This window comes from Corapipo altera, unplaced genomic scaffold (assembly GCF_003945725.1).
Source record: "Corapipo altera isolate COAL_440 unplaced genomic scaffold, ASM394572v1 23, whole genome shotgun sequence".
Lineage (NCBI taxonomy): Eukaryota > Metazoa > Chordata > Aves > Passeriformes > Pipridae > Corapipo > Corapipo altera.
The window spans coordinates 13255037-13267362 of NW_020884878.1; the positions used below are offsets into that span (position 1 = coordinate 13255037).

At 38.9% G+C, this 12326-nt stretch overlaps 1 protein-coding gene across 4 annotated transcripts in view; it reads left to right on the forward strand.

Moving 5' to 3' along the window:
* KCNK10 (potassium two pore domain channel subfamily K member 10) overlaps nt 1–12326 on the forward strand; it is a 64607-nt gene that overhangs the window by 26654 nt on the left and 25627 nt on the right. For all 4 annotated transcript variants that reach the window (XM_027638143.1, XM_027638145.1, XM_027638146.1 and 1 more), the window contains 3 exons: nt 2381–2709; nt 9385–9502; nt 12088–12248. In XM_027638143.1, the coding sequence (XP_027493944.1) occupies nt 2381–2709; nt 9385–9502; nt 12088–12248 (608 nt within the window). The remainder of the gene's footprint in view (nt 1–2380; nt 2710–9384; nt 9503–12087; nt 12249–12326) is intronic.

A 12326-nucleotide genomic window follows, 5' to 3' on the forward strand; every position in this document is an offset into this window, starting at 1 on the left:
CTTTGCCAGAAACATGATTTGAATAAGAAACAACATTTATACTACCAGAGAGGAAAAAAAAACTCACAAAAGCTGTTTTCCTGCTACCAGCTCTTGAATTTCATCCTCTTGACTTACATTTGTGAGATATCAAAGGCAGGCATCTCTTTCCCCTGAAAGGCTCACCCAGCCTACACTGGACTATACCAGTTGTGGTAAGGTGGATAGCTATTTAAAAAAATCATAGCATGCTCTTTCTCTCACGTGAATTCTGCACTCTTCTTGCCGTGTGAGCCTTGAATCTTGAGTCTATTTTGCTGAGTAATCTCAAGTGTGCAAAATCAGCCCTCAGGCTTGAAGATTTTGTGTTGATTCACAATAGACATGGTAGTTACTGGCTCTAACTAATGCAAATTGATTGAATTCCATGGAATCCATGGAAGCTATGTTACACAGTTACATCAGCTGAGCCACTTTGGTGAGTACTCAGGTTTATGTAGTTCAGCAAGGAGATGTTGCAACTTAGATTTAAGATGTTTGCCTGCAGGGGAAGAGAGGTTCTGACTGCTTCACACAACCTCACTACTTTATGTTTCTTCTGAATACTGTCCTGGTATATCCTGCTGAAACTCAATGTATCTATTACAATAATACGTTAAGGAGATTTAGAGAATAAATATATTGATATCTTACAAAAAATATGACTTCTTTCTAGCATGGTCACTCTTCTCCCTGTTGTCACTCCAAGTTATTAAAACTTACATGAAATGTATCTGGAGATAAGGGAAAATACCCTTTTAAGTTTGATATTACTCCATCCTGGCTGATAAGTGTTGGGAACCATAATGACTTTTGATGGATAAACTGAGCAGCTGTGCCACGGAGTGTTGGAAAATTGAGATACACAAAAAAGAAATCAACCACAGAAGGTTTTCCTCTGATCCTGGATTCTTTCTGTTTGGTATCTGGAGCCTTCAAGTCACATATGAAATGAAATATTAATAGTAAAGCAATTATAGATTTATGTGTTTTGTTGGTTATCAAGTAAACTGGAAGCTCTGTACGCCATGCAATGCTTCAGAGATGTATTGCTTCTATGAAAACATGCCTGTATTAAACAGCTGAGTTCTTAAATTTCTCAGTACTGTAAAATGGTTTATATTGAGAAGAGTTGTAGCTCACTTCAGACTCAAGGTGTAATCACGTTTTATGTTCAAATTATATAGGATTGGTGTATGATGCCACTGTGATGGGATGTTGTTGTATATTTTTCTGCTTTAATTTCTAAGCAAAACAGCAAGATACATTGTGAATAAGTTCAAAAAATGCACCTAAAGTCACTGTATTTTAACTGTAATCTGATTTAGGTCTAATATGCAATAAATTAATCCAGTTTCAAAGAAATTACAGGCCAGTGACAGCTGCAACATGGTAAGATTACACAGGACTTAGTTTTAAAATGAATCCAGCATCTTCAAAACCTACATGTGGTGCCATTAAACTGGTGGATGCTGAGGAACCTGGTCTCATCCTGCCATTGCTAACACTAGCAACAGAGAGTGGGGAGGTGTGATGCTGAGACACCTGAATTATTTGGGGGTGACCCAGCTTTGATTTGGATGCCTTGGTAGCTTGACACAGCAGTCAGGCTATTAAGTCTGATTGGAGGTCAGGGCTTATTAGCTCTGATGTACTGCTGAGGTCATCTGGGCTGTACAGCGTCTCAGTCCCAAGCTGAGAGGCCCATATTTGTGCTTGGCATGTAACTTTGACCTCAGATGTCTAGTATGCTTTGGCTGACACATGATTTATGCTAAAATTTTTGAGGCTTCCAGGCTTTAAGAACATTTTTAGAAGTGATGGTTTTGTGAATCCGTGTAAATAATATGAGCCTATTTATGTTAGCCAGCCAAACAGCATAGTGGTTTGTAAAGCATTTTCTGTTTCTGTCAATACCAGGTCAGGTAGTGATCACTGATCATTAACAGTTCAATTTTTTAGCACTATTAATACTATTAGTAATATGATTTAAGGACATAAATCACTGCCAGGTTCCCTCACCAAACACCACCATGTGTAATATGTATCCTAACTAGTAAAAATTTTCATGTTCTTTTCTAATAAATGGGTTTGGGCATATTTCTGAAATTTTTGCACATATAATTGGACTGTCCAGATCTAGAGGTAATGGGTGAAGCAGCCCCTTGAGGTAGCTGGTGTATGGATGAACAAAGCAGACATTGAACCTTCCAGATGAGAAGAATCTGTGAATTATATTTATGTGAAGACCATGGTTATGTGAGAGTCTTGAAAGTGGTGTTGAGGAAAATTGTATGTGAAGATCAATGTCATACCCTAAGGAATTTGATTTTGAATAAGATTTTTTTGCTTTGTGTTTCAGTGGCTGTTCCTTCGGCGGTGCCAGCTTGTGAGCCCGAGCCCAAAACTAACGGGCATCATCCATCTTCGGAATTCACTGTTTCCTCACTAGCCACTATTTTTGCTGCCATGGAAGCCCCTTCTCAAGGTCTGCAGACAGTCATGAGTTGGAAAACAGTGATGGTCGTCTTTGTTGTGGTGTTAGTTTACCTGGTGACGGGAGGACTTGTCTTCCATTCCCTGGAGCAGCCCTTCGAAAGTATGCAGAAGAACACAATTGCGCTAGAGAAGGCTGACTTTCTTCGGGAGCACACGTGTGTAAATGAGATAGAGCTGGAGACACTGATTCAGGTAGGCGACATGAAGAAGACAGTATTTCTTGGAAGTTAGGATGAACAGCTTGGTGGTTCATTGGTCAGCTGAGTTGGTGGGCAACAAAATTGTTCACAGAGCCCTTGGAATGGGCAGACTCTTTCCCAGTCATTTTAAAGTCAAGAAACAGAAATTATGTCTCTAAAACATTGTAAATATAGGATCATAGAATGAGCTGAATTGGAAGGGAGCCATCAGGATCATGGAGTCCAACTCCTGGCCCTATGCAGAACATCCTGAGAATAACACCATGTGCTTGAAAACCTTGTCCAAACACTTCTCCAACTTTGTCAGGCTTGGTGCTGTGATCGCTTCCCTGGGGAGTCTGTTCCAGTGCTCAGCCACCCTCTGGGTGAAAAACATTTTCCTGATACCCAACCTCAACCTCTCCCAACTCAGTTTCATGCCATTTGCTTGAGTCCTGTCGCTGTTCATATAAGTGGAGAGATCGGTGCTTGTATTCACTAGAATAAAGAAAGATGTGTGCAAAGAAAAGCAGAACTTAGTATCTGGAAGAAATTTTTGTGAGAGGTGACAAATTTGCAAGACATTTGCCTATTATCTCTGTAAATTTTCAAAAAGCGTTATTAATTCTTCCTCCAAATTCCTCACAGTGCAATCCAAACTCTCCTGAAGTGGAAGTTCTTAAGTGCACATTTTTAATGCACATTTCTGCATCTGAACATAATTTGTTGCAGTGAAGCAAGTGCACTATTTAATGCCTTATGTGATCTACAGCTTGGAAAATAGTGAATATCAGATTAAGAAAATTAAAAAACCCTACGTTCTATATCAACACTTTTGAGTTGGGGAGAACTAAAACCTAGAATATGATAAAAGACAATAAAACTTCAGGTGCTTTAAGTACATTTAGCTGTACTGCACCTCTTAGATCAAATAGCAGAAGATAGCAGGACTCAGGTGACTAGACAGAGTTGAAAAGAAAAATAACATTGGTAGGTACATTTGCTAACATACTAAACCCCTTCTTTTGTTCTTGTATGTTGTAACGGAAGCTTATTAGTAGCCGAGGTCAAAACCAACTCATCTTGCCTTTGCAATAATGCACACAGTGTGTATTATGCCTCTTGAAGCTTCTAATTTTATCCATCATTAAGAGAAGCAGGAAGACTATCATGGTGTTTTGGCAAAGTAATTCCTATGGACCTGATAAGGGTATTCATGTTCTGTTTCTATGTATCGTGTGCACTGTGTATGAGTAAAACCTTCCATAATGAGCCCTGCTTTCATAATGAGTCTGGCAAAATGATGCAAGATGGAGTGGCTTGCTACTGTAAGAAGTGACGTTACTGGTGGGCTGCTTTCTTTTTCCTTGTCCATCAGGGTTTAGTTTAGGAGTGTGAGTGATAATAGGATATATATAAAAAATATTACCCACCTGAGAACTAAGTCACATTATCAATGTCCACTAATGACTACAGCAACTCAATAGAGCTAGACTGTAAGCTGAAAAGAAGCAGAGCTGAAGATAAGCTAGTCAGGCTTTATTGGCTAATTATGTTAGTAAGAGTTCGTATTTTGCATAGGCACTTTCAATTGGTGTTCTGAACTAGTTTTGCCCTGAAGGTAAGCAAGAAAGGGAACATCCTGTAAAGATGTTTCGGTTTGCAGCTGCTTGCTTGGTTTCTAGTGTCATAAGCCAGCTTCTCTTTTAAGGGTGTTTCCATGTAAAATGAAAAGAACTTTCATGTGCTAGAAGAAAGCTCTAAATAGAGCAGTGAAAAAAAATACTTTGAATTAACTGTGGGAAAGAGTTTCCGGTTGCTGAAGACAGGAAAAGACTATTTGCACCGTGAAAAAAAAAGTGGTAAATATCTGATTATTGAGTCTTTTGCTGTGCCTCTGAAGGTTGTCTTATCGCAGCTTCTCTTCTTCCCTTGTCTTTATTTTAGCTTGTTCCACCTTAGAGGATGTGAAAAAAAAGTTCAAATCTCTTGGATCCTGTCCTAGTTGGTGCAGGCACCCTAGTTTTTAACTTCAGTCCAGAGCTACTCCAGTTGTAGAGGAGACAGACGGAACCTAGGATGCTGCACAAGTCTGCAGCTGTCCTGTATCTATGCTGCTTCCAAAACTTAGCTGAGAAGTTTGCAGGGAGCTAAACCCTTTGGACTTAGATCTATGTGCATATTGCTTGTTGAATGCTGTAGGTCTGCCCTCAAACACAGTGCATGCATGACAATCAAATCACTGTAGGTGCAAGGAGGTCACTCTGGCTGATTGCCACTTAAAGACCTTTAAGGAGTAGGCAAAAGTATTTAAGGAATAGGCTTTCAAAGCTTATTACTTTTGATTATGCCTGAACAAAAATTACTGGCCTTGGTCCTTCAAAAATGCTGTTGGGGAAAAGTGAATAAATGGGAATTTATAATGAGACGCCCTTAATCACTGTTTGAGAGATTAATCACTGATGAGAATAAATAGAGAGGTAGGGCATATAGAGAAAAGTTATTAAGGAATTAGTTATTAAAAGCTTCTTGCTAATGAGAAGCATCCTAATAATCCTAATAGAGAAACATCTGAGCATGAAAGGCAATTGAAACAACTTTTTGTATGCCTGATAGGAATCTACTTGGAAAAGAATTGTAGAAGGAGATAATCATTATTAGATTAGCATGATCTGTGGAGAGAAATTAAGAGAAGTAGTAAAAAAATTTCAAGAATCTTCTTTTCTTATTAAATTCCTATCCTTGATTACACATAGGGTAGGTACATCCTTTGAGTGGCTCAGCACTCAAGAAGGCTACTGTACTTGTCCTTGGAAAAGATTTGTCTTCTTCGTACTTGGGATCTTACTAGAGGAATTATGGAAACATGAACAAATGAACGAGGCCTTTCTTCCCAGAGGTTTCTGTCTCCTCATCAGCTGCACTAGCTCACATCTATCTTGTTGACTATGGGCATAACTCTAGACTGTTTCTGGATACATCCATCTTATTTAGTGATCTAAATAAGTATGTAAGAATGTGCCTAATATATTAGTGAAAGCTGGCATGTACTTACTCACACACCAAGGAGGATTTGGGTACAGTGAGGACAACCTACACCCCAGGTGACAGGGAGCTGGCAGTTGTGGACCCCACCCCAACCTCCACCAGGGAGGATGGCTGGCTATGAGCAGTCAGGGACATCCCTGAGTCCAGACTATGAGATGCCTCCCCTGGGATGGGGACAAGCTGAGGCTGGGCCAGGACACCAGCTTGATGGAGCCTGTGGCTGGGCAGGGCAGATCTGCAGCAAGCTGGAGTCCAACACTTGTATAGTGCTGTGGGGCAGGGACAGTGAAACCCCAGTAGTTTCTGTTTGGTATAAGGAGAATATCATTGTTCTAATATCCATTGAGAAGAGATACTATTGTGTCCTTATGTTGTGGAGGAGAACTCTTGACACCTGATGATACAGATTAGTGTTCGCTGTACTTTTCTCTGGCCTTTGAGTCCTATATATTAACAACTAAGCAGCCCAGTATGGAGCCATCCCTCGTTTAAAAGTATTTAAATATTGCTGCCTGAATATCAACAAGTGGAATTGATAAAGCCTATTCCACACTGGTATGGAGTTGGATTACACTCTCTTTGGGAATACAGGATTCAGTTGTCCTAGTATCATCACAAATGCTGGGCTTTTGCTGGCAGATTTGCCTTCAGTCCCATGCAGACCATGTCACCAGACCACGTCTTTTTGGTTACAGAGAGACTGTAGTATGCTGATACCAAAGGGGCCGAGCATAAAATACACATCTGTACAACGACAGTGAACCAAACCGAAAATTGTGATCAGAAATACATGGTTTTAAAAACAAATAACATTGAGTGCTTGCATTTGCATTGATAGTTTTTAATTTCCTTCACTCCAACCTACCTGTTGACTTTAGCATACATTCATTACTTGAACAGCAAGGAAGACAATTTCACCCCTTTGAAGTATTTCAAGTTATTGCCTTCCTTGAATTTCAAAAGAAGAATTACCCTAGGTTGGTAGTTATTCATTAAAGAAGATTGCTCTTTCAATTAATAAAGTATACTGAAAAAATATTGTGTACTTGTGTACTGTGCTTGTAGCTCCTTTTGAGAAGGAAGAAGGGATCAGGAGAGGAGTAAGTGTGAAACAGCTTTGGGTACTTTGATGACCTGTTACTTTCAATGATACTTCAGCTATAAAAATAGCTGAAACTACTAGTTTAAAATATCTTAAATATGTAAGGTTTGTCAACAGAGTGGTTAGAACTCTGGAAAGCCTATCTAAAGTTTCACAGATTGGAAACTGTTGTAAAATTTTATGGTCTGTGTGAACTGGGAGAGTCTTGCCAGTGACAGTGTTCCTGTTTGAGTTTTGTGTCAGTTTTCATCTAGTAGGATACTTCTGTGTAGGTGGACTTGTGGCGGTAGTAGTAAGGCATCCTTTACTTTTTGCATGACCTGAAACTAAGGGCTGTTAACTGTAGACTGATTGTCTTGCTGTTTGCTTTCTGTCCTGTCATCACTGTATGCAAAATGCTATGTATTAAAATATAGCATTGGAATAGTTGGATATTTATAAATGAATGATGTCAGTCAAGCTTTAAAGAAAAAATGAATATATTCAGGATGAGAAGGGAGCCTGAGAATCTCAAAGCTGTCTAAGGTACCGAGACACTCCTTCACTTCAGGGGTTAGTGTTTGGCCCTAATAGACTTGCTAAACTGTGTAAACTCAAACACAATTTAAGTGTAATTAGCTTGCTGACATTCACTCACTGAAAGGGAAGGCAAGCAGCATTCCTTGGCAGAGGAAACATGCCAGGGTAGCTGACAGTGTGTCATGGCCTATTTAAACAGGCAACCTGTCTGTTATGGTGATTTATGCTCTTCTGCATAAACCAACAAATGATCTCTGCTTTAACACCACCTGCAATATGTCAGCAACTGGTACAGAAGCCCTGTCAAAGGGTTTGGTCCTAAACACTTCCTTTCTCTATATCCTTGTTTCTTGAGGTATGGACAGGTGCCTGAGGAACCCTGGCTTTCTGCCCATGTGAAATGCAACCAGTCCACCCTGAAGCTTGCTTGTGCTGTAGTTTCACAATCAGGTTAGCCTGGCATGTAACCACTCTGCTTTTGAAAAAGGCTGCCCCGTACCGATCTCTTTAGATATAGCTGTCTCTGTTCTTGCCCATGTGCCTCTTCTCTAACTCCTTTCCCTTTTTGTGGGGCAGTGTGATGAATAACTAAAAACTGGAAGTAGATTAGCTGAAACTAGCCCAAGCTAAAAAAGCAGTAGAGGAATATTTATGAGCATGAAGTCAGTTGGAAATATAGGCAAAAAATGAGTGAGAAAAAGTGCAAAATGGAAGAGGAAGAAAAGAAAAAAGTATGGTAAATAAGCCATTGGAGGGAAGAGATTAATGAAAAGTGAATCATGAAGGCTAGGGAGAGAAGTGGTGTTAGATCGATGTATTTAAAAGTCAGTGCTAAAACCCAAGCAAATGTGAGGTTATAGAGAAGATCAGGAGAGAAATCATAGACATGAACAGGTGAGAAGTGGGACAATGGTAAAATAAAATGGTTACCCTTGCTTTGCACATGGACTGTATAGGAAAAGGTGAAATATAAAATCACAGTGACGATTTACAGATCATAAGTCAGAGGGGAAAAAAGAAGTGGTTAAAAAATGGAAAAAGTGAAAACAAACCTGTATTGATAGGTGGGAATTCTGTGTGGACAAAGACAGATGTAAGAGGTAGCACTTTGCTTCTCCTGTTGAGTCCAGTAAGAAGTTCACCAAAACTACCAAGGCTAAAGACTGGTGGCAATATTTAGAAGGAGGAGCAAATACTAGAGTGATAGAAGAGGAAAAGATCTGGCAGTAGTGTGAGTAGTGTGATAACAGCAACATGAAGTGAGATTGGAGCAGAATGGGAGAAAGATAAAGAGCTGGAAATGTTAAGAGGCAGAAAGAGAAAAGCTTAGTTCCTTTGCAGTGGTTTTGTGGAAATTAAACTTAGTTAGGAACATTTGTGAAGGATAAAGGCAGTAATTTTAGCTGTTCTTCCAAGGTAAGATCTGACTTTCTCTATGATGGACAGTAACTTGCATGAAATCTACAAGCAACTAGAGAATATGTGCCAAAGGGAATCTCAAAAGTGAACTTAGAGCAATTCAGATGAATATATATATACACACCCCATATTTTTTCTTTAGTTAGCATAAAATATAAATTAATCAATTATTAATTGTCTGGAAATTAAAATTCTTGGCTGACTAGCTTCAGTTGACTTCACAAATGTTATTTGTATTTACCACCCTTCTAGCTGCTTCTAACATCAGCTGTTCCCCTTGGGGAATTTTTCCTTTGGCAGTACTTGCTTCAAGAATGGTATTTATGAATCAATTTGTGGTGTCAGTCCTCTACTTCTCAACTTCTTTGTATCTTTTGTAATTTTTTAATGCATTGTATCTTTCTTCCACCTTAATGGCTATTCAGTGCAGTCATATATTCAACTTCTGCATACAGAAGATGCTACTATACTTTGAGCACATATTGAAAAGCTTAAACCTAAGCTGTTTCCATGGTCCTAGAAATTTCCCTTTGTAGCCTATACCAGCTTGCATAGGATACAGTGAGACATGCATAAGGCTGATTTGTTGTCTCTTTGCAGCATGCTGTTGATGCTGATAATGCAGGAGTCAGTCCTGTAGGACCTTCTTCTAACACCAGCAGTCATTGGGACCTTGGAGGTGCCTTTTTCTTTGCTGGAACAGTCATCACAACTATAGGTATGTTTATTTTTTAAAATACATAGTCACACTGAGACCTGAATAATGAAATAAATTTGAGGAAGGTAGACCACAAAGAAATAAAGTAGCTGAACCGTATTCCTCTCAGTTTGCAGAAGGCATGCCTCTGGTATGTGCCAAGGGCATTGGGTCTCTAGGGAAGTGTCAGAAGCAGTTTACACAAGTAGGATAGAACAGGAGTGCTGAGCTGAGAACAGGTAATACTGATGCAGGCTTTATAACCCTGTTCTTGATGTACATGCACACAGTCTCAATTTTCACTAAAAAGATGAAGAAGCAGTACCCAGTGAAATTCTGTGGCTGTTGGGAATTTGGATTTTAATGTTATAGATGAATTTGCCCATAAGGGTAACTTTCTTCCTAAGTACATCAGCTAATTTTGGCTTCTGCTCTGAAGTTTAATATCAGCAATTCTTCTCATATCCTACTCCCTGTAACTGGAAATATATTCCCATAAGTATTACATCCTTTTTAAAATCCTTACTTGCTTTCATATTAATAATTGGAAGGAGTTCCACAAATTATACATTGTGTAAAAAAATTCACCTTTTTTTTATTTTAGAATTCATGGCCTTGAATTATTGAGGCATTTTTCTGTATTAAAAGAAGGGGTATATTGAACTGCTCTATTCACTTTTCTTGAACCACTAATTTTACTAAGATAATTCATGCCCTTATCATCTGTCTCTCCATGCATTGTGTCCCATGTAATAAGTCTCTTGATCTCTGAATGTTAGCCTTAGATATCCTAAGGCTTCTCTCCTCTGTAAGCCAGTTCATCTCTTGAAGAGTGTTCAGCCAGCTGGGATTTCAGAGAATAGTCTGAAGGAAGAAGAAAATAAAACAATAACATTGATGATAAAGTTAATCCCCTAATAATTATAGAGTAGTTTTACAATTTTAAGCTTGATCTCAGTGCTGTCATAGTTAGCGAGCAAGAGATCTGATTATTTGGAAACAACTGACAAATTGTTGCTCTTTGTTTGCATTGCCTTTAAGTATTATTCTCCTTTAAATAGTGGATAAAGTGATTCTCCATATTAAAGGTGTGATGCATGCACTGGTGATTGTACAGACAAATAACCTGACAATCACATAACCCTTCATTGAAGTGTGAGAATCTGACTAAATTCTGCAGGTTTTTTATGCAGGTAATGTAACAAAAAAATCCTGTGGCAATGAGAATACTTGCTGTGGTGATCATCTCAAACTAGAGTCTGTGCCTTTGGCTCTGCCTTTTCTTTGTTGTCAGAGTGAGGGGGAAAGAGTGATTGTATAAAGACTCTATATATTAAGCTACATTACTATGTATTTTTAATGGTAGCATAAAACCAGCGGGTGGCAAGAGAGGAAACATTTCTGATTCAAATGTAAGAAAACTCTTTCTTAATATTTGTCTATTCAATAGAACCAAATGACAAGCTTTTAAAATACTCATTAAAATAAATGCCCTGTGTAGGCATAGTTTATTTAGGTATATTCATTGACATTTGCTATTTAGATAACATATTGAAAAGACCTTGGACTTTTGCCCATATTTGTTTTAAATTCTTCATGAATGAGACTTTTATAGGCTGCATAAAGTCTGTGTATTTTGTCAGGGCATAAAAATGACTTTAGTTTATCCACCAGAGAGGCCCATTAGGGCTCCTCTTAGGCAGAAAATCAGCAGACTAGCTGGTCAACTGCAGTCCAGTGACCTGTGGAGCCTGGATTTTTTGGGACTATTAGGAGAAATCTGGGATCATGAAAAGGACAGTAAGTTATGGGACACACAGTGTTGTATGTCAGCATAGTTCTTTCACCATCCCATGACAGAGAGATATATCCAGTGCCAGTGTCACTAACCTAACAGGATGAAGACCAGACACTCTCTTAGATCTCCACTTCTCTGGATGCTTTGTTTTATCAGTGATTTGTGACTGTGTGATAATCTTTAATACTCTAGTACTTATGTGTAGTTAGAATTCAAATATCTATTACATTTCAATAAAGATACCTGATCTTAAATAAAAAGTTGCAAATATTACTGTCACAATTCTTGGTTTTTTTCTCTGTAACATTTTAACAGAAATACTATGGCTACTGGAGTCATAATGCTCTACTGAATAAAGAGTTCAAGGGCAGATAGTGTGGGAGGCTGCAGTGTAAGTGGTCAGTATGATGAGGGGCTTAGGAAATTATGAACTAACCACTGAAAATGATTCTTTCCAGGTGAATCACGCTCCCATCAGGAAACCATTGGCACACACCAAGAGGAGCAGCAGCATGCAGGCACTAGGCCAGCATGGAGGGATTTTTGTGCCGTGATGTCAAGCTAGATTAATTAATTAAACAACAGTTTTAGATAGGCTGAATCTATAGAAAATCTGGGTAACTGAGGCTAAAAGAAGAATGGAATAGCAGGGAGTAGCTTGCCTGGGAAATGACATCATGCCATGGAAAGTCTGTAAATAGGAATTACAGATATGCCTGCAGGAAGAGCAGTTTTTTAAATCCTATTAGTTTTTTTCTAAAAAGCTGTGCATAAGTTATGAGAGTCTGACAATTGTTTTTCTCCTCAGGGTATGGGAAGATGGCCCCAAGCACTGTTGGAGGCAAGGTTTTCTGCATCCTGTATGCCATTTTTGGGATTCCACTGTTTGGCTTCTTGCTGGCTGGGATTGGAGACCAACTTGGAACCATCTTTGGGAAGGGTATTGCACGGGTGGAAAAAGTTTTCAGAGTAAGTTCACTGTCAGTTTTTTGCTGCTGTTGTATAGCTCTTAATTCTGTTGCTATTAGCCCTGCAGCCCTTTTTACA